Source organism: Pteronotus mesoamericanus, unplaced genomic scaffold (assembly GCF_021234165.1).
Source record: "Pteronotus mesoamericanus isolate MK-2021 breed Mesoamerican mustached bat unplaced genomic scaffold, CSHL_Meso_final contig_78, whole genome shotgun sequence".
NCBI lineage: Eukaryota > Metazoa > Chordata > Mammalia > Chiroptera > Mormoopidae > Pteronotus > Pteronotus mesoamericanus.
In genome coordinates, this window is record NW_026555258.1 from 28,168,184 (window position 1) to 28,190,490 (window position 22,307).

At 53.2% G+C, this 22,307-nt stretch overlaps 1 protein-coding gene across 1 annotated transcript in view; it reads left to right on the forward strand.

Annotated features, from left to right (window-relative positions):
• Positions 1-18,477, forward strand: part of TBC1D2 (TBC1 domain family member 2) — a 43,732-nt gene extending 25,255 nt beyond the window's left edge. The window contains exons 7-13 of the mRNA XM_054584625.1: positions 4,401-4,511; positions 9,340-9,527; positions 10,542-11,018; positions 14,503-14,623; positions 16,876-17,061; positions 17,642-17,763; positions 18,018-18,477. Coding sequence (XP_054440600.1) covers positions 4,401-4,511; positions 9,340-9,527; positions 10,542-11,018; positions 14,503-14,623; positions 16,876-17,061; positions 17,642-17,763; positions 18,018-18,225 — 1,413 coding nt within the window. The 3' untranslated portion in view covers positions 18,226-18,477. The remainder of the gene's footprint in view (positions 1-4,400; positions 4,512-9,339; positions 9,528-10,541; positions 11,019-14,502; positions 14,624-16,875; positions 17,062-17,641; positions 17,764-18,017) is intronic.
• The last annotated feature ends 3,830 nt before the right edge of the window (positions 18,478-22,307 follow it).

Here is a 22,307-nt window from a genome sequence, read left to right on the forward strand (position 1 = left end):
TTAGAAAGAGCCCAAGATGGGTCAGAACTCCTGAGGGCTAGATCAGCTGTACACCTGGGGCCCGGCCTGGTCCGGTTCCTTAGGGGTCACTCTGCTGCCGTGGGGAGCCCCCCTCCCCCTGCAGTCCTGCACACAGCACAGGGGGCTGGCCACGGCCTGCTCATAATCATGGCCTTAGTCACTGCTCCCATCCTAAGTGCCCTGACCTGCATTGTTCATTTAATCCTCGCACCAGCCTCTGAGGCGGTCACTTGTGTGCTCCCCGCTTTATACAGAGCAGAGCTGAGGCCGAGGAAAGTGAAGATACTTGCCCAGAGTCGTGGGCTGAGGAAGGGGGAACTGGAACTGGGTTGGAGCACGCATCTCTGACTAGTCTGTCGGCTCTGCTGCCTTCTAGCTTCTTCGCCTCTTCTAGCTATGGCCGCCGCCCCAGCCTCCCCCTCGCCCAGGCTGTGGCTCTCACCTGGGACCAGTTGGATTACAGGAGGCAGGAACTTTATTGTAGGTGCGACGCCTGCCATGGGCAGTAGGGCCGTCCCTCGAGGGTGGTGACAAGAGCTGCCAGAACATCTGGAGGCCTGAGGCTGGTGATAGGTGCTCACAGTCCCACTATCCCTAAAGGCAGCCATAGAGCCAGGGCAGCCCTGCCCCAAACTTAGCCACTCGCAGCCACGCATGTATACATTTGTATAACCAGGGGCATTCTTGTGTTGCTGTAGCAAAATTCAAAACAAAATCCTTTCAATGCCCATGCAGCTAGGTTGGTAGGGAGCTCTCAGCCCTCGCGCAGCAGTGAAAATGGCTTCCAGCGCGTCTATTTCCTGCCCAGGCACGCCCATCCTGCTGGGCCCCACTGGGAACCGGGACGCCCCTGAGGTTGCACGGGCAGGAATTTAATTTATCAGCAAGCCCAGCTATGAGGGGACTCTGGTGCTGATTCACATCAACCACACTTATATTTGTAGCTGATCCTCAGAGGCCTAACATTTTGTGCCAGAAAGATTTGCATGTACTAGAGTTCTGTAGTTGTTAGTCTTTAGGCAACTGATCTAGAAAAAAATAGAAGACCCATCAAGAATCCATTGTCTGAGTTTTGGGACATAGTGTGTTCCCGCTTCCTGCTTACTCTGTGATTGAGAACAGTGATCTTTAAGGAAATACGTCATGGTTGTTGAAACTGTCAATTAGAGACTAGAATCACTGACCTTAAATATCAGAGCTGGAAAGACTCAAAGATCTAGTCTGCCCTCCTGCCCCTCCCCGCCTCCATTTTCTGGCAGGGACAGCCAAGCCCTGGTGAAGTGAAGGGACTGGCCCAGGGTCACATGGCACAAGCAGCAGGGTTGCAACTAGACCCCAAGTTCCCCACACCCAGTCCACTGCCTGCCCGGCTGGCACATGGGCTGGTCCACACAGTGTTCCCCAAAGAAATTCCCCAGGTTCCTGGTCTCTGGAGGCAGGCAGGCAGCCTCCTTCCTCCTGTCTCTCCCCTTTCTTCAGCTGTATTTTCCTCCTTTGCTTCACTGGTGACTATCATGTGGCTTTTCTGTCCTCTGAGATTTCTCTTTTTCCTCCCTACAGTTCTGAGCCAAGAAGAACACTCAAGGTAGGGCGATGAGCTGAATAGGAAGGTGCTGCCCAGACGCCAAGCCCACCCCACACCGCGGCTGCTCTGGAGTGCTCAGTCCTGCCCTCCCTCTCCACCCTGTGCAGCCTGTCCAAAGCCTGGGCCGGGGATGAGTAGAGGGGGACGGAAGCGGAGCAGGACCAGGCGGTAGTGCAGAGCACGCTCCAGCAGCGGGCTCAGTGCCTTTCACCCAGAAGTAGCTTTCACCTGGGTTCGTTCTGCCTCTCTCCGTACCCGCTGTGTGACTGAGGAGCTTACCTTCTCTGTGCTTGCTTCTTCGTCTGCAAAGAGAGAACGATCGTGCTTTAACATTTAACCCGCAGCACTGTGGTCAAGATGAAATCACGTACATTAAAAAATATGGGAGAAGTGGGCCTGGCACATAGCAGGAATTTGGGCAACTGGTAGTTCTTCTCCTTGCCCGGACGCTTGTTCGTTCTCCCAGGCATTTGGGAAACATGCGCAGTAGCAGCAGTCAGAGATGCCAGAACTCGACGTGGGAGATGACATGTGCCCGGCACCTGCCGTGTGCTGGCCACCGTTCTGAGCCTTTTGCACATATTGGCTAGTTGATTCCTCCCGACAGCCCCTGAGGTAGTGCTATTATCCCCGTTTTCCAGTTGAGGACATAAGGCATAGAAAGGGGGAGTAACTTGTCCCAGGGCTCAGTGGCAAAGGCAAGATTGATCTCCAGGCAGCATGGCCTCGGCGTCCCTGTCCTGACGGCCAGGCAGCCCTGGACTCGGGCAGCACATGAATCATTGACATGTTGTTACTACAGTGCCAGTTCGGAGAGGTCAGACAAGCCTGTGAACATTCAGCCAGAAGACACCAAGGACAACCTTGAAATCTGGGACAAGAGTTTTGACGTCAGGTGGATTCCAGCGGGGAGGGAGATTAGAGAGAGGCAGGGCAGTAAATGCAGTGGTTAGGACTTGGCTTTAGAATCAGACAGACGTGGGTTAGGTCACACCCTGCCTCGCACCACCAGCTCTGTGACCTCAGGCCTCTCAGAGCCTCGGAGACCTCACCTCTGTTACACTCTGAGCTGCTGGGAAGATTTTGTCAGATAATGTGCTCCGTGTGGGGATGGGGCGTGGCGCTGACGGCACGGGGCTCCCGTGCAGCCTCTGTGTTCCTGAGTTCTCTAAATTTCCAGACACTGAAGTGTATGACTGTCATGGGAGCGAGCGGTCCTGGAAAATTCTGATGCTCGCAGGAAGCTGGTGCTGGTGCTGCAGACATGAAGTTTCCCACCAGTCTCACTACCCTGTGCCACACGTGGATAAGGAGGTGGGGGTCATGAAGGGGAAGCAGGCAGACACTTGCCCAGATGAGCAGCCAACAGCCCCAGCAGCATTCCCAAGAAAAAGAGTCTAGATTTTGATCTAGGGCAGAGATGCAGTTGGAGGTAAGAGGAAGACCTGGCTGGGGAGCTGGAACTGCCTGGGTCCTGGCCAGCAGGAGAGCAGAGCGCAAGTAGCCTGGACACAGTGAGGGAGATGAAAGCAGGGGGCGTCTGGGGTTAGGGACATTAAAGGGAGCCCCAACAGAGTAGTGAGAGGCCACGTGATGAAGTCAGCCCAGGGCATTTATTTCCCTGGGAACACGTGGCCCTCCCACTGTGTCAGCTGTCTAGGAAGAAGGCAGCAGACCCTGGGCACGAACTGGCGCTTCCAGGATGGGTCAGAATCGCCTACACGCTGTGTGCAGTTGACCGTTCCCTGATAATGAAACACCACAGGCTAGGTATGAAGTTGTTCTTAGTTTCTGGATAAGCCAGCGTCTATCAGTCATCCCTGCAGTAGCGTCTCACACTCACCTATAGCCCAGTACATTTTCTTGAGTGAGAGAGAAAGGGATTGAGTTTCAGCTGGTAAATGCCCTGGAATTGCTAGGTGTAGCTGTGAGTGTGTGTTGCTTCTGCAATATCCATCCCAGTAGAATAAAGACCGAGAACCATTGCTGGGACGGCCCCTTCCTGAGGCTCAGGCTTCCACTTGAACCTCCCCAGTGCCTGGCCAGCTTCTCCTCACACAGCCCAGCCGCTGGGTCTTACTCTCTCCACTGGGCAGCTGGAAAAGAAAAACTCGAGGCTCAGAGAGGTACACATCATTTTTCATAGTAAAAAACAAACTGAACAGCCAGAGCTCAAGTTTAAAAACAACAAGAAGAGAAGGATTATAGCTAAGTTATGGTAAATTCACCCAATAAAATAGTCATCTGACTTTAAAAGTGATCACTGGGAAGCTTTTGTAGCAACATAGAAAAGTATTTACCAAGTGACACTAAGGAAAAAAATGTTCTGCCCAAAATTGTTTAGTATGATCACAAATGTATGACAAAATATGTTTATTTTAAAACACACACATTGCTTGAGTGTTTGTTATGTTTTGGTTCTGGGCTTGTTATGTTTGGTCGTGGTTTACGACACGTTATTCACTTGGCCTCCCTGCCGCCCAGTGGGGTAGTTGGTCTTTGTTCTTTTTACAGATGAGGAACCAGGTGGTCAGAGCAGTGCAGTGGGGTCTCCTGGGCAGGTGGGCAGAGCCAGGACTTGAACTGCAGACTCAGTGCTCTCTCCACCCTTCAATACTGGGATCAGAATGCGAGAAAGGGACTATGAGTAATATTTGTTTTTCCTTCAGACTTCCTTTTCTGTTTGCATTATTGGAAATTTCTAAAGAAAGGAAGTATTGGCAGCTCTTTTGAGGGTGAGGGCCTGGGAGATGCTTTTGGTGCAAGTCCTTAACTGCTGTGCTCTCCCCTCCAGGACGACATGGAAGCGTACCGGACCCAGAACCGCTTTCTCAACTCTGAGATCCACCAGGTCACGAAGATCTGGAGAAAGGTGGCTGAGAAGGAGAGGGCCCTCCTGATGAAGGTGAGAGGCGGGCCCCCCGTCCCGGCCGTCTCTGTTCCCGCCACCCTTTCAGTCTCCTCACCCTCTCACGCCTGTGTCACTCTCCTCATTACCCCTCTGCTCTCCCTCTGGCCTGTGCCCTTCACGAGCTGTCTTCCCGGCGTCAGGCGTCTGTGCTCTGATAGCTGCTTCTGGTCACAGGGGTACAGAGGAAAAGGCAGGCCCTCGTTGCTGTTGTATGTTATTTCAAGCCCCTCCTGGAGAAAGCAACTTCCAGGGACTTTAAAGAGCTGGCACCCTTTTTTCCACCTTTATTTTTCTCTCTTTTTTTTTTCCTTTTTTAAGCCAAATATTAAAGACTAAACATTCAAAAACAGCTGCATATATGATAAAACTTAGAAAGTTACCATGCGTGCTCAGGGAGAGGCTCAGGAAGACCTGAGAAGACCTTAAAGTGTACACTTCGGCTGATTCTTGGCACAGAGGCAGCCTACAACAGTTAAAGAAAGAAAAACAATTTTTTAAAAAACTGCAAACCCTGGGAAAGAGGGAGAATCTGATTTCCAGATTTACCACATTATTAGATTCAAATGTCCAGTTTTCAACAAATTATCACAAGATATACAAAGAAACAGGATAATATGGCCCATTCAAAGGAAAAAAAATCAACAAAAACTATCCCTGAAAAAGACCTGCTGGCAGATATACTAGATAAAGACTTTTACACAATTATCTTAAAGATCTCAAAGAATTAAAGGCAGATATGAAGAATCAAGAAAGTAATGTACGAACAAAATGGAATCTTAATATATAGAAAACCTAAAAAGAAACCAAAAGAAATTCTAGAGCTGAAAAGTATAACAACTGAAATGAGAAATTCACCAGAGAGATTCAAAGGAAGATTTGAGCAGACAGAGAGAATCAGTGAAGATGAAGATAAGGCAATGAAAATTATCGAATCTGAGAAACAAAAAGTTTGGAAAAAAATAAACACCAAGTGAACCGACAATACCTATTACATTCTGGGAATCCCGGAAGGAGAAAAGAGAGACAAAGGGGCAGAGAGAACATTGGCAGAAACAGTGACTGGAAATGTCTCAAAATTTGATGAAAATGGCTCTCAATATGATGAAAGACATGACTATAAACATCAAGTTTCGTATAAACTCAAAGAGACCTACACCAAAACACATCATAATCAGATTTTCTAATGCCAAAGAGAGATCTTGAACACTGAGATAAGTGACTCATATACAAGGGATCTGCAATAAAATTATGGGCAGATTTCTCATCAGAAACTTTGGAAACCATAAGGCAGTGGCCTGAAATATTCAAAGTACTAAAAGCTATCATCCAAGAATCCATATTTGGCAAAACTTTCCTTCACAAGTGAGAGAGGAATTACGACATTTTCAGATAAAAGCTCTGGGGAATTCATTACCACTATACCTGCTGTACAAGAAAAGCTTAGGGGAGTCCTACAGAGGTAAATGGAAGAGCACTAGACAGTAACTCAAAGGTGTGTGCAGACATAAAGATCTCAATAAGGTATATACATAGCTAGTGATAAAAGCTAGTATTATTATACAAATTGTTTATATCCCCACTTTTTGTTTTCTACATAATTAAAGAGATGACACTTTTTAAAAAGATTTTATCTATTTATTTTTTAGATGGGAAGGGAGGGAGAAGGAGAGGAAGAGAAACACAAAGGTGTGAGAGAAACATCAATCAGTTGCCTCTCGCACACGCCCCAAGCAGGGACGGGCCCCAACCCAGGCCTGTGCCCCGACTGGGCATCCAACGGCTGCCTTTTCACTCTGTGGGAGGCTGCCCAAGCCACTGAGCCTCACCGGCCAGGGCAAGACTACAGTTAAAAAAACAAAACAAAACAATTACTAGTCTAAAAGACAGTAGAAAATAGTTCTAGAATACACACAAAAGGTAATGAGAAAGGAATTTAAACACTTCACTACCCAAAATTAACACAAAAATGACAGTATTGCAGGAAATGGAGGACAAAATAACTTATAAGGCATATAGAAAACAAACAGCAAAATCACAGAAGTCCCTCCTTATCAAGAATTACTTTAAATGTAAATGGATTAAACTCTCCAATCAAAAGACAGATTGGCAGAATGGATAAACACACATGATCCAACTATATGTTGTCTACAAGAGACTCACTTTATATCCAAAGACACAAATAGATTGAATGTGAAATGATGGAAAAGATTTTCCATGCAAATGATAACCAAAAGAGAGCAGGGTGGCTATACTAATATCAGAAAAAAGAGACTTTAAATTTGAAATAGTTACAAGACACAAAGCAAGACATTATACATTAATAAAAACTTCAATACAGTGAGAAGATAGAATAGTTATAATCATTTATGCATCTAATAACAGGCCAGTGAAGTATATGAAGCAGAAACTGACAGAATGGAAGGGAAACACGGACAGTTCTACAACAAGAATTGGAGACTTTAATACCCTGCTCTGAATAATGGGTAGAACAGCCAGACAGAAGATAAGTAAGGGACTAGAGGACTTGAATAACACAATAACCAACTAAATCTAACAGACACACAAAGATCCTTCTGCTCAACAACATTATACACATTCTCTTCAAGTGTATGCATGATATTTTTCAGGACAGACCATATGTTAAGCCACAAATTATGTCTCAGTAGGTCTAAAAAGACAGATGTCATACAAAATATGTTTTCCAACCACAATGGGATGAAGTTAGAGATTAATAACAGAAGTAAAACTGGAAAGTTCACAAATCTGTGGAAATTAAACAACATATTCTTAAACAATGGATCAAAGGAGAAATCACAAGGGAAATTACATAAAGATGAATGAAAAAAAGACACAATAGACCAAAACTTAGGAGGCGCAATGAATGCCTTGCAAAGGAGGAAATTTATAGCTGTAAATGCTTTTTAAAAAAAATTAAAAAGAGCTCAAATTAACAACCTAACTTTACAATTTAAGGAACTAGAAAAAGAACCAAACCCAAGGTAGCTGAAGGACATAAAGATTAAGGCAGAGATAAATGAAATAGAGAACAGTAAAGAAAATCAATGAAAAAAGTTAATTTTTTGAAAAGATCAACAAAATTAGGAAATGCTTAGCTAGACTAAGAAAAAAAGAGACAAGACTCAAATTAAAACCAGAAATGAAAGTGGTGACATTATTGATTCTGCAAAAATAAAAAGGAGTATAAGAGAGTACTATAAACAGTTGGCCCAACAAATTGAATAACCTAGATGAAATGGACAAATTCCTAGAAACACAAAACCCGCCAAGACCAAATCACAGAGAAATAGAACGTCTGAATGGATTTAAAACTAATAAGGGGATTGAACTAGTAATCAGAAATCTCCAGGCAAAGAAAGGCTTCACTGGTGAATTCTAACGAACATTTAAAGAACCAACACTAATCCTTTTCAGACTTTTCAAGAATGGTGCAGACTAGCGAGGGAGTCAAGCACAATCAAGATGCAGTGGGCACACGGGATTCTTTGGGGCCTAAAGGGAGGAAGAATCAGAGAAAGCTTCCTGGTGGAGGTGTCTTCTGAGCTGAGTCCGACAAGTGAGTTACTCTTGTCCAGACAGAGTGGAAAAAAGTCTTCCAAGAAGAGAGGCAGTCAGGACCTGTGGGCTGAGGCAGGGAGGAGGAACAGAGATGAGACATGAGGCTGGAGGGCGTGAACTTGGGAGCGCACCTGAGAAAGGTGGACATTGTAGAGGGGTTTTGAGTGGGGAGGGTCTCAGTCAGACTTTTGTTTTGAGAAAACTGGGTGCTCAGTGGACTTCACGAAGTGGTCCTGGAGGCAGGAAGACTTGGGAGTCTGTAGCAGAATTCCTGAGAAGGCTGTTGGTGAGGGGGCTCGGGAAGCAGCCCTGGAGGTGCAGGGAAGCCAAGGCGGGGCCCGCTGAAACAGGCAGAACAGGCTGGCAGGATGGCTTGGAATCGGCGTTCAGCAAATGTTTGGAGGCGGTGACCCAGGCAGGGGTGCCACAGAATGGCAGCCTTGCCCAGGAGACTCCCACTCCTCCCCCGAGGATGAGACGGAAGCAGGGCCGGCCCAGGGGCCATGGCAGTGATGCAAGGCACGCCTTTCCCGTCTCCGTCTTACGGAGGAGAAAAACGGGGCCCCGGGAGGTTGCCTGGCTTGCTCTGCACTGCCCGGCTTGTATGAATAGAAATGCAGAGTTCGAGGCAAAGGAAGGGTGTGCAGTGTGTGTCCCATGAGGTGGAGGAGAGGCGTTGTGCTGGAGGAACAGAAAGAGCCCACGTGGTGGCCGCGGAAGGTACGGGGCAGTGTCCAGAGCTCCGCGCCCATCCCCAGGCACTGCTCAGTCATACCGCCTGCCAGGAGCTTGGTCTAGGCCTGGGCCCTGGGAGGGGCTTTGCACACATCAATTCCTCCAAGCCTCTCCGGAATTTTGAGGCAGACTCCGTATTGTCCCCATTGTCCAGATGAAGAAGCTAGGGCACAGGGAAGTTAAGGAACGTCCCACCCGTCACCCAGCCAGCAGGGGCCGAACCAGGATAGGACTGCAGGCCCTACAGGAGCCTGTGCTGTCTCTGCCCACCCCTCCGCTATTCCCTCTGAATCCAGCCCCAGCCCTGGGCCTGGGTCTCTCTTGCCTGGTGCCCTCTCTGTAAACCTTTAGATTCAGAGCCCATCTCCTTTCCTCATAGGAAGGGCCGGGGCGGGGAGGGAATAGGAGATGAGAGCTGGGAGAAGGGTGTGCTGCCTGCAGCTCTTCAGGCCTCTGGGGCAGCCCCAGCCCAACCACGTGGCCTGATGAGCACCCCCTTCCCCCCGGGCAGTGTGCCTACCTCCAAGCCAGGAACTGCCAGGTGGAGAGCAAGTACCTGGCAGGGTTGCGGAGGCTGCAGGAGGCTGTGGGGAGCGAGGCCAGCGAGTGCTCCGAGCTGCTCAGACAGCTCATCCAGGAGGCGTTGCAGTGGGAAGCCAGCGAGGCCTCTGCTGACACTGTGGAGCTGAACCCCATCAGGTGAGCCCACCGGGGGCAGGCCAGAGGGGGACCTTGCATCACGGAGGGTCCCCAGCTGCCTTCCTGGCTGAATGTGAACAGCGCACATTTCTTACCTCCTTGTACCTTCAGATAAATGAACATGTGGTTGGGATGGGCCCCGTTTTACAGCTGAGGCGGCACATTGGTGCGCCCGACCTGGGTCTGCCCCCAAGAGGTATCTGTCAGAAAGGCAGGGAGGAGGGGCCAGCCGGCGGCCTCCCCTGAGCCAAGCCCGTGCTGAGCACAACCGACAAGGACAGTTTAATGGCAAAAGGGCTGCAGCTGGAGTCAAAGGCCCTTGGAGGCTGGGTTGCCCAGTGGCAGGAGCTCAGGATTTGGAGCCAGACTTAGGTCTCTCACTGTGTGACCTTGGACAAGTCGCATTAACTCTCAGAGTCCCGTGTGCAGCTTCAATAAGATGTACGTAAGGTCTTGGCTTTGCAGGATTATTAGGATTCAATGACAGCATGTGCAGAGCACACATGGGGCAAATAAATTGAATAAATGAAAGGCCATCAGGAATGGACCGCCAGCTCTCCCATCTCTGTTTGTCATTGGTGCTGTCTGTGCCCCATCTGTTCTGGGCTCACTGGCTGTAGAGTGAGTGCAAGTATATAGTGCAATGTACTAGCACTATATTGACAGTGCAAGACTCCTCGGGCCTAAGGCAACGTGGAGTAATAAGAGGGTCCTTCCTATTTGCACAGATGAATGAGTCCAAGTCCTGTCAGCACTTACTGTGTGCCAGGTGCCGTCTAGGCCCCCAGCAGTTTATAACAGGATCTCAGTGAGTCTTCATGAGACAGAGCAGGAGTTTCTCTACCCATCGTACAGATGAGCAAACTGAAGTTCAGAGAACTGAGGGACTGTCCAGAGCTGCATGGCTAACCCACAGTGAAGCCAGGAACCTGGCCAGGGCACACCCCCTCCCCACTGCGCCTTCTCTGGGGAAGGGCTCTGCAAGGCGCTGGTAACACAGGCTTTTGCTGGCAGTGAGTATGATGAGTACGGCTTCCTGACGGTGCCCAACTACGAGGTGGAAGACCTGAAGCTGCTGGCCAAGATCCAGGTACTGGAGGTGCGCTCTCACCACCTGCTGGCGCACGAGGCTATGGAGCGCCCCCTGCGAGAGCGCTGGGCTGCACTGGGTGAGCTGGCACCCTCCCTCGAGCTCAAGCAGCTGCTGCGGATGGGCGTGTCCCAAGAGCACCGGCCTCGCGTCTGGAGGTGGCTGGTCCACCGCCGCCTCCAGCACCTGCAGGTCCCCGGCCGCTACCAGGAGCTGCTGAGCCAGAGTCAGACCTGCAAACACCCTGCTGCCCGCCAGATCGAGCTGGACCTGAACCGAACCTTCCCCAACAACAAGCACTTTACCTGCCCCACGTCCAGCTTGCCAGACAAGCTCCGCCGGGTGCTGTTGGCCTTCTCCTGGCAGAACCCCTCCATCGGCTACTGCCAGGGCCTCAACAGGTGGGTGAGGACACAGCCTTTATCCTTTAGAGCAGCCCTCTGGCTCTTTGGAGCCTCTCAAGAACCTGGAGGGGTGAGTCCAGGAGGCTTGATGCTGTCCCCACTGTGCAGATGGGGACAAGCAGGTGAGAGGACATGTTCAGGACAGAGGTGGGTCCAGGCTCAGGGTTCCCCGTCCCAGGCTCTGTCCTTCGGTGTGTGCTCAGGGAGGTGCTACTCCCAAAGAAAACATGCTGAGTGGTCCCCTGGGGTTGTGTAGTGCACAGCCCAGGTCACAAATTGTGCCACTGTCTGGGTCAGGGATCATTCGCTTTAGAGGAAGCCCACTCAGTGGAGCCGAAGGAAAAGAGAAGTTGTAAAGGTTACAGGGGAACCTCGCCCAAGCCAGGAAAAGGAAACAGAGCTAGAGACCACGTGGGCACTGGAAGCCAAGGCAGTGGCACAGCCCCGGGGGCAACCTTCCCTCCGTACTCCTGGGTCGAGGTCCCGGAGGATGTGCGGCCCTGAGGTAGGTAGCGCTGCTCTGTTGTCCTCTGTGGGGCTGGCCGGTCTGCGGCTTCTCATTCCGCATTTCTGCTTCCTTCTCTCTCAGAGTAGACCAACCTCTCTGTCCATTGCTCTTTGGACATTTAGGGCCCGTGGAGGCTGTCAGAATGGAGACCTCGGCCCCTGAGTCTAGAGTCTTTCAGCAGATCTTCCCTTCATCGATGCCCTCCTGTCCCAGGTCTACGTTCCCAAAAGAAGGAATCTGATTGGCCCAGCCTGGCTTAATTTCTCCTTCTGGTCCAATAGCAGGAGACATGGGACAGGGCTGGGTGGCCTGGTAGGGCTGCCCCCTCCATGCTGCGGGGGCCTCTCGTGGATGCCCTCAGTCCTCTCAGTAGACGTTGCGTAACCTCGGAGATTTCCCAAAGCAGGTTTTGACTCAGTTTAAACATACATACGCTCAAATGAAATTTACATAAGTCATCCTGCTCCTTTTCCAGAATAGATGGTGTATGACATTTATTCCACACAAAATAAATATTCAGTCTGTCTTTACTCAAACTGGAATGCTTCCCAAGAATAGATATTTTTGATACTTTATTTCCAGTCTGAATTGGGGAAAATTGAGCATATAGGTGTAATTACTGGGAATTCTGAGTTAAACCCCAGAACAGCTAATCTGTGCTGAAGAGGCGGGGGGAAATTCCTATACCAGAAGGGGGTCTTAAGGCTCAGGAGGAAAGAAGCAGGGGTACATAGGAGGAACTGAGACCAAGAGAGAGAGGTGACACCCACAGGGTATTTCTTTACTTCTTCCTCTCGATTTTTTTTACCTGTTATTGGTATTTAGGAAAATATTCATGTTACTGCTTTAAATTGAAAGTTATTTGTAATAGAACCTGTTCAAATGTAGAGGGTGCTGCTTATCCTTTCAAAGGCCCTAAACCCAAGCCGGCAGGCTCCTTTCTCTTGTTGAGTTCCGCCATCTACTGGTGTCCATGGGAACTGCATGTATCATGTCTGGAGGACAGACCCTGCTTACATGGAACACATCTTGCCTGTTTAGAGAGTGAGAGATACCGTGGTAATGATTTAGAGCAAACATTTTTAAGCCATTTCCCTTTAGAATATAAGTGGAGTGCTTTAGAAGTTGTTTTTCCCTCATTGACATATTCCCTTCTTTGTAGACACACTGGACCTTAAATGCCTTTAGTTGGAGTCTGGCTGCAGCCCTAGTTGGTACCAGCAACCTCTCCTCACTGGCCTTTTAATGCCCAGAAACCTAAGCTGATGCTGACAGCCAGCCCCTGGACTGGGCACATCCTGAGGCTCTAGTATAATGGGATGAGGTGGAGAGAACAGCAGGGTGGACTTTGGGAGCCCTGGGTTCTAATCTGCTCCGCTACCCACTGACTGAGTGGCCCTGAGCAAGTCACTTTGCGTTCTGGGCCTCAGTCTTACCGCATCTGCAGACTCTCTCTAGACGAGCAGGAGGCAGCTGCCAGGAGCCTTGTCTTGTGAGAGTCTCTGAGGCAGCCTCAGACTCAGTGGGAAAGGGTGCCATCAATTAGTTATGTCTGCCCTGGGCATAGTCTAAGAGTGATGGCCAGTGTATCATACATTTGCTATCCCTGAACTCAGTGACCTCCGAACCCCGCCCCCCACCCCCCAGCTCTGAGAGGGCAGAGATGGCTAATCCCCAGGAGACCTGTGACGGTGCTTTCCATCCACTCAGCTCAGACTCATGAGGGTTTGTATAAATATTTTAGCCAAAATGGAGAGAAATTCCTTGTCAATCTGCTGAGGAGATAAAAGGGATTTTTTTTTTGTTTTTCTTTTGAGAATTGACCCAGTTTCTCTGAAAAAAACATGAACCTGGGAAGAGGTTGAAAGTCACGAATCCAGCCAGTAAAAGCCCAGAGAAGCATAAACATCTGGGACAAGGAGATGGGCTCTGCATGCCCGCCGCGAGTGAGAGCCTTCCCGGGGCTGTAGCGTGGGATCTCCCTGAGGGCGTTCAGTCGGTGCCCTGCAGCAGGGGCTCCCCTGCCCTGCCCGACGGCCTTGCATTGGGAGGTCACTCGATGTTCTTTTCCCTGCAGGAGCTCTCAGAGGCCTTGCTGAGATACTGTGTTATCATTGGCCTCTGAAAGGGAGCTGGAGAACACAGCACTCCCTAAGCATCTTTGTCTGTGGGACCTTGTGTTCACCTAGCATCATGACAAACGAGTACATTCTGGAAAATGTATTTTTGGATCGTTTCTGGAAAAGACCCATCAGGCAACATGGGAGAAGTAGAGAAAATAGTACTTCTTTCAGGCAGACTTCCCTGCTCGGCACTGTGGGTTTTTTTCTTTCGTACCCTTGATCTCATTAGAGCCCCATGATAACTTTAGGGGAGAGGAGGAGCAAAGAGGAAAAGAACTCCATGCTCTGAGCACCTGGTATATGCCTGACAGGGAACATCTTCTCTCTCCAAGTGCCTCCCAGTCCTGGGAGGTCGATATTAACTGCATTTCACAGGTGGAAGGCTCAGAGAGCTTAGCACACTCGCAGAGGTCTCAAAGCCTGTGGATACTAAGAGAGGGATAGTTAATATATATAAAGCACTCACCCATGTCAGGCACTGTGCTAGGCATTTAACATGTATTAACTGTGTTTATCCTCATAACAGTCCTGCGATTATTAGGAGGATGCTGAAGCTCAGAGAAGTTAAGTAACTTGCATAGGGTCACCCAGCAAGGAAGTGGCAGGACCAAGGTTCATACCCCACTGGGACTTCAAAGCTCCTGCTCTAAGATGATCCTCATTGTTCTGGAAATCCTCAATGTACTCCTCCCCAAAAGCATGTTTGTCTCACCCCAGGTGTCAAGAACACCAGCAGGTTAGGGGTGGGGTGGGGCAAGACTGTCACCGGGACCCAGGGAGCCACATCTGTCACATGCTGCCGGGCTGTGACCTCTGCGGGTCACTCCAGGCCTCCTTCCCTCTCACATAGGCTGGCGGCCATCGCTCTGCTGGTCCTGGATGAGGAGGAGAGTGCCTTCTGGTGCCTGGTGGCCATTGTGGAGACCATCATGCCAGCTGATTACTACAGCAAGACGCTGACAGCGTCCCAGGTGGGCAGGGCCAGGAGGGGACTTAGTGGTTATACGGGTCAGCCCCCAAGTTGCTCCTGCAAGCTGATGCATCTTGGAAAAGTCAGGAATCTCTCAGAATGGGCCAGTACCCTCTCACTGGGACCGCTAGGAAGTTCTGGTGAGCTAATGGCCTTTAGAATTTGGGGGACCCTGCCCACACGATAGATGATGTCATTCCAGCAGTGACCTTATATCATTAGAAGCAGTTGTTTTCCTGGGGAGGGGAGGAGAAGAAAACCCAGGTTCACTTGCTATTTGCCCATAAATAATTTCAAAATAGAGGCCCGGTAGGGTGGAGGTGGTGACTGCTCCCCATACACTCTCGTCATCTGAGAAATACCTCCAGCATCTCAGGACCTGCTCCACTGCCAGCTGAGCCAGGTCAGCCCTGGGGCCCCGCGAGCTAAGTCAGAGCCAGCCCCTCCAGTAATCAGCTGTACGGCCTGGGCAGGTGACATCACCTCTCTGACCACAGGCTCGTCTGCTTTTGAATGGGAGGAACTGCACTTTCTGGGTTTGTTGAGAGGTGTAACCAAAAAACCATTTCAAACCTCCCATCTCCACTCACCCACCTCTCCCTCCTCACCCCTTCTCCTGATTTTGCTGTGTCAATGTCCCCTGCTTCATGGAGAGAGGCCACCTCGAGGGCACTTTGTCACTTCCCAACACCAAATTACCAAGCTGTTCCCTGCCCGCCCATCCTGTTCTGCTTTCCTACTGTGGTTGCACCACACCAATCCCTCCTGGGACACCCACCCGGCTGGGAAGCTCAGGAGAGCGTGGGCACTCAGCTACGGAGTAGGAAGGTCAGGGCTGGCGGTGAAGGGCTAGGATCTTCGGGAAACAGGTGGTGAGTCAGGGAAGGAGAGATTTGGCTGCATGGAAGGAAAGCCCAGACTAAGAGCAGCGTAAGTGAGGGACTCTTACCAGGTAATGACCAGCTGAAGGCTCCTTCCAGCCGTCTGCTCTGCCACCCTGGCATGTGGCTTTCACGCTCCCACTCGTCATCTTGTGGTTAGAGGGCGGCTGCAGCGCCTCTGGCAACATGGCCGTGGCCCAGGCTGGAAGGAGCAGAGGCTGCGAGGCAGGGGCCGGCTCCCCTTCGTGCGGCTTTCCCCGGCCCAGCAGGTCCTGCTTACACCTCGTGGGCGGAACTGTGTCACATGGCCACTCTAGGGGCAAGGCAGGCTGGGAAATGCTCCATACTTTATTTTCACATTTTAACATCCCTGAAGTTGAGGTGTGTTGTAATCAATATGTGATGGTGTGTTGTTTTCATTTTCATTTTTTAGAAAGTTTCATTTTTATAAAATTTTGAATGTCCAAAAAAACTGAGAAAACAATATATGAACCTCCACGTATCCATAATTACCAGCGCTGGGAGGCCAGTGCTGTTTCCTCCCCCACTCCTCCCACTCTCAAGATCTCAAAGTCAATCTCAGACATCTCATCAGTTCATCCATAAACCCTTCCGAAGGTTCAGTGGCATCTTCGAGTGAATGAATCTCCCCAGGTTGTGAGCTGGCCGTTAGGCCTCCGCAGCAGACCTGGGGTCCTGCAGGAGGAAGGAAGGAAAGGGCGGGCGTAGCCACGGCCCACAGCTAACGCCTGGGAAGAGATGCAAGTGGAAGGGGAGGGCAGAGGAGCCAGCGGTTACGGGAAAACAAGGGCAACAGGAGACTCAGAGGGGCCTGGAGGTGGGAGGCCAACCACAAAGAACCACGTCTGAGCCAGGAAAGGAGCCAGTGCTGGGAGTGATCCGCCGGGTTGAGTAAAACAAGGATGGAGGCTTGACAGTCACCACACAGAGGTCACTGGCACCATCACCCAGCAGGATTCCTGGATGTTCAGGGTAGCAGGACAGTGTGACTCCTCCCGATCCCTGCCCCTAGGGCCTCCCCTGAAATGTGTGTGCACAGAGCATCTTGTGCATCATGCCCAAAATGGGCGTAGAGAAGCAGCCATGGTGTCAGCTGGTATAAGCCTGAGCTCCTGCTTGGCTTGAGGTTCAGAGGGGCACAGGGGCCAAAACTCCTCTGGCCACAACCTTATCAGCCCACAGAGCTGTGCTGCTGCGCCTTTTCCCAGCCAGGCTGGCTCTGCGCCCCCGGGCAGGGCAGGACCTGAGCTGTGGATCCAGGACTGTGTGTGGCTGGGTAGAGGGGGCAGGGAGGGAGGGAGGCAGCCCTTCCCTCAGACAGCAGCTGACAGGCCCTCTCGCCGGCCTCCAGGTGGACCAGCGGGTGCTCCAGGACCTCCTCTTGGAGAAGCTGCCCAGGCTGATGGCCCACCTGGGGCAGCACCGCGTGGACCTCTCCTTCATCACCTTCAACTGGTTCCTCGTGGTCTTTGCCGACAGTCTCATCAGCAATATCCTCCTCCAGGTCTGGGATGCCTTTCTCTATGAGGGCACCAAGGTAGGCACTCCCAGGGGCGAGCAGGAGGGTCCTGGGCCAGACCCTTCATCCCCCAGGTCTCGATTCTGCCCTGGAAAGTGGGAGGGCAGCGACACCTGTCAGGGCTGTCGAGGGCAGCTGCTGGGAGCTTGGCTTTGTAAACTGAAGTGCTTTGCACGCATGAGAGGGAGTGGTTCTGCCTCCAAAGATGCTTCTCAAAGCCGGGGCGGCGGGGAGGCTCCTTTACCTGGAGAGGAAGCAGGAGCGCGGCCCAGGAGACACATCCCTCTTCCATCAGTTGCCACTCAAGTCACCTGGGCCCTTCTGTCCCTCTTGTCTGGACCAAGCCCTGGTATAGGAGGTTGGTGCTTGGGTCTGGTCCCAGTTCTGCCCCTGACCTTGCTAGGACATCTGGACAGGCCCTCCCCCGCGGCCCAGCCATTTCCACAGGCTGGCTGGCAACACTGCGCTGCGCAGGTAACAGAGAGCCTGCGACCTCCGCTGCCTGTCCAGGGACTCCCACACTGCCTGGACCTTCTCCCTCTGGGGGCTTCCTGCCCTGGCCCCCCATGCCCCACCTGAGCCCCCGCCTTGTCCCCAGGTCCTGTTCCGCTATGCCCTGGCCATTTTCAAGTACAACGAGGAGGAGATCCTGCGGCTGCAGGACAGCCTGGAGATCTACCAGTATATGCGCTTCTTCACCAAGACCATTTGCAACAGCCGGTGAGGACCCACCCCTGCTCTCCACCTCTCCCACCACCCACACGCGCTCATGTGTCACCTTCTCCAGGAAGCCTTCCCTGACCAACCTCCCCTTGGTAGGTTAGCGCTCCCATAGCCCTGGTGAGCTCCCCAAGGGCAGGGGGCCAGCGCCCTCAGCCACGCGGGCAGAAGGGATGCAGGCCTGCCGGGAAGGCAGGGTGAGTGCAGGCCCCATGGGACACCGTGCCCTGGGCTGACTGTGCTCTCCCCACCAGGAAACTGATGAACATCGCCTTCAGCGACATGAACCCCTTTCCTATGAAGCAGCTGCAGCAGCTGCGGACGGTGCACCGGGAGCGGCTGGAGGCCGAGCTGCGGGAGCTGGAGCAGCTCAAGGCCGAGTACTTGGAGACCCGGGCGTCCCTCAACCCAGTGATGCCCGAGGGTTGCACCAGTGAGGACGAGGGGGATGGGGAGGCCTGACCTGGCCACTTGTGCTCCCCAAAGCCCTTTCTCACCTTCCACTAGCAGGCCCACAGGAGGACAGCCATGGAGCAGGGGTCCACCCCGAGCCCCATCACCGTGTGATGCTGGGCATGCCCCTTCCCTTCTCTGCGCTCCAGTCTCCCCGTCAGAACGTCGTCTGCTGGTTGGGTTGTCCCCTCACCAGCGCACACCCGGGGACGCCGCCCCTTTCTCCTCGGAGCACTCTAGCGTGCAGGCGGGAGTGCTGCCTTCATAGGGAGCCGTGGACATGTTCTGAGTTTATCTATATAAAACAATGTAAATGTGAGAAACAATTCACATGTTTTGGAACTTAGACTGTTCTCAGCAGCCACCTGTTCCTGGGTGAGTGCGCCACGAGGGCCTTCCCGGGCATGTCTGCAGGGCCAGTCCCCCTGCAGGTCCCCTGAGGAGCTGGGGCCTGTGCGTTTAGGGCTTCTGTCTTTCTGGGCGAGAGCGCCGCCCCAGTGTCGGGTGGGTCTGTGTTCCGGGCCCAGCTCCCGACTACCAAGGCCTGTTCCGGAGCCTTGCACCTGTGCCCTAGTTTCTGCTCACAGCCCATTTCAGTGGGGGTGGGGGCCCCAAGGAAACCCCCTGCCCGCCACCAAGAGGAACTTGGTGTGGGGTTTGGGCAGAGAGCCCTGGATCGGTTGTCCAACTTGATCTCCCACCACCAGCTTCATAGGCCGGGGCAAGAAGAGTCACCTCTTCTCAAAAAACGGGTGGTTGAAAGGTGAGGAAAAGGCACTGAGAGGGACAGCTGCAGCCTGTCCCCACGTCAGGGCTGTTCTGAACTCGGTTTCAGTTCTGGGCTCTTCCAGGCGCTTCCTGAGCAGACGAAGGCTTCCACCATCCTTCTCCAGGCGGGGAGTCAAGGCCGCCCAGGGATTGTGGCAGTTCATTTCTCAGCGAAACCCGGGACCGTGCTGGCAGAGCCTTGAGGCCCGCCGTCTCCGGCACGAAGGACTGGTCCGGGGCTCTCGCATGGAAGCTTAGCTCTGCTCTGAGGCTCCCGTGCAGGGTCGGGGAAGGAGGCTGCGTCCATCACATGGGGACCAGAGACAGGCCCCTCTGCCTCCCACAGGTGTGGACCTGGGTTGGCACACCGGGCGCCCGCCTCCCCCACGCTGCACCCCTGCACAGCCCTGGGGAGGACTGGGTTCCTCTCCCACCACATTCACAGGGGCTCCAGGGCGCCCCAAGGACACCAGGTTTCCTGCAAATTCTCCACACGGGGGCTTGTAGGTGTCTCTCATTTTTACTACACTTTTCTCACATGCTGAGGCCCTTCCGTCATCAGACGATGTCTGTGAAGCGTGATGGCCGTGTGAGGCTGGACTCGGGGGTCCTGGCTGTACCCCCACCGACGGGGTGCTGTAAGCCTGAGGGCAGTCACTGGGAGACGAGGAGATGTGACTCTGGCGCTGAGCCTGGTGCCTGGCGCAGAGGAAAGTGCCGCCACGGGCAGAGCGGCCCTTCCGTGCAGAGCAGATCCGCAGGAGGGCCCTGAGGCCAGCAGAAGGCTCCGGCTCAGGGAGACACCGGGCCCAGCTGGTCCCTCAGACTCCAGCCTTGAAAACCAAATTCCTTCCTTGGCAAAAAGTAAACAATCCCAGATCTGACAGAAGCTGCCAGGTAAATGGGTGGCACCCCGCTCGCCTGTCCTCCGTCCTTACCCACCCCCACCTCTTCCTCGTCCTTCCTCCCCTCATCAACCCCTCCAGCCCTGGCCCATTCTCTCCCCCTCCCGCCTCCCTCATCTTCCCTCTCTCCCTCTTTTCCTTGTGTCCCCGCCTCCCCATCCCCGTGCAGAGGAGAGGCTCTGCCCAGAGCTGGATGCCTACACCTCCCCCCTCCCCGCCCCCACTGGGGAAAGGGGTGAGGCTCTGCAGTCGACCGACCCAGCCCAGTGTAACCTGACCTGGTCCCTACTTGGCTACACCTTGGAATTGCCTAAGCAGCTTTTTAAAAATGCTGGTGCTGGGCCCCACTCAGGGCCTGTTGCGGGCACGGGCGTTATGACGCACCGGAGAGGTCGGGCACCACAGAACGATGAGGACAGACTGATGGGGCCTCCTCCAGCCCTGTGGGCAGGACCAGAGCCAGGAGTGAGAACTGCCTGTCCTAGAGCCCCAGCCTCCGACTGGCCGAGCTGGGCTTACAGATGAGGAGCCAAGGCTCAGGCCCGTCAACTTGCCCAAAGTCACACAGCCACTGAATGTTTGAGGCGTGCTCCAGCCTGAAGTCCTTCCAAGCAAAACCAGGGAGGGCCCCTCCCTGCTCACCTCCCCTCGTACGGAACCTAGAACGCCTCCGCCAGGACCCAGGGGAAGGGGAGGGCAGGCCTGGCCCAGGGCCCCCGCACGGTGGAGGGCCCGTAGGCACGGCTGCAGCAGAGGAGAACGGGAGGCCGACCAGCCGGCTGCAGCAGGGACAGGTGGGGATGGAGTCAGTCCTGACAAGGCTGGGGCGGCTGCTGCTACTCCTAGAGAGCCGGCCGACCCTCCCCCTGCTCCTCCTGGAGGGCTCCAGGGCCTGGGCCTACCGGTGGTGTCAGGTTCCTGGCCCAGCACGGCAGCTGTCGCCCCCATCCCCAGGGCCCGCTGGCTTCCAGGGCTGGAGGATCTGATCCCTCACAGCCCCACCTTCCTACTACCCCAGGGGATGGGACCTGTTGCTCAAATCACCTCTCCATACGTTAAACCCCCAGCAAGCTGAGGTCCACACTCCATTCTACAGGGGAGGTGGAGGGAGTTACCCCAGGGACCTCCCTGGGCCGAAATTCCCAAGAATAAAGGGACTGCTTAGAGCAAGAAGGGCCTGGAGGGCGCTTTGGGAGCCCCCCACCCTGACCACCACAGACCACCTGTGTCCAGGGCTGCTCTCCCTCACACTCAGAACCTCACCTCCCGGGAGCCGCTGCCCCTATTTCCGTTCAATGTCCCGTGGGCACAGGGCCACATGGTACAGAAAGCTCCACTTTGGGCAGGTAGATGCAGCACTTGCCTCTCTCACACACACACCTATTCTGGTCCCTTCCATGGCGAACTAAACAAAGCAGGCCATGCTAACAGGGAGGAAAGGTGTTGGTTTCCTGGCCCATCCCAATCAGCAGCGTGGCCCAGTAGAAGGTACTGGCAAATGGGGCCAACTCTGGAGCCTGACCTATTATGTGGTTTTCTAGCTTGGGGCCCCTAGGCAAGTCATCTCCATTCTGGCCTCAGTATCCCCATGTGTGCAATGCAGATGACGGTCAGGGCATAGCCTTCCTTAAATGGACCAGGGTTGGGGGAGGGGGAAGGACAGGAAAGCGAGGACCCCCCTCCTCCCCCCACACACAGCACCTCCAAGGAGGGTCCCTCTTACAAAGGCCTCTAACAGCCTCCCCTCTGTCCATCGGTCCAGATGCCCACAGGCCCCAGAGGTCCCTGTCAAACCAGCTTTTCCCCAAACACAGCCCTGGCCACCTACCTTCATGGCACAGGGGGAGATGACGTAAATACAAGGCTGGGAGGCACATCCACAGAGCATCTGGGAAGGCTTCCCGGGGAGGGAGGGGTGCTGGTGCCAAGCCTGGAAGGAAAGATGAGTAGGTTTAGGCAGTGGGAGGTGATGTGGTAAGAGAATTCCTAGTGGAAGAGAAAGCGTGAGCAAAGGCACAGAGGGGTGAGCGTGCAAGGGGTGGGACGGTGCACAGGAGATACCAGGGCCTCAGCGCCACCTGAATGAAGACATTCATGCGCTTTAGCCTCTGACGCCCACCCCCCAGGCGAAGTTAAAAATAAAGGCAATATTGAACCATAAGTATAAGGAACTCCCACAACATTCTGATTTTCCGTGTGCTTTTTTGGAACATCAGAGATCCAGCTCCGTCATGCTGATAATGGAAGTATGACTTCAGCTGGCTTACTGAGCAGGTCCTGGGTCAGGGCCGCAGCGCTGAGGCTTCGCGGCTGAGCGGCTGGGCTTCGGGTGCTAGGCAGGGATCCCGTCCGCTCCGCGCAGGGCAGAGGCCCAGGGAACACTGAGTCACAGGTTTTGGCCCTGGCTGTTCTTTCTAA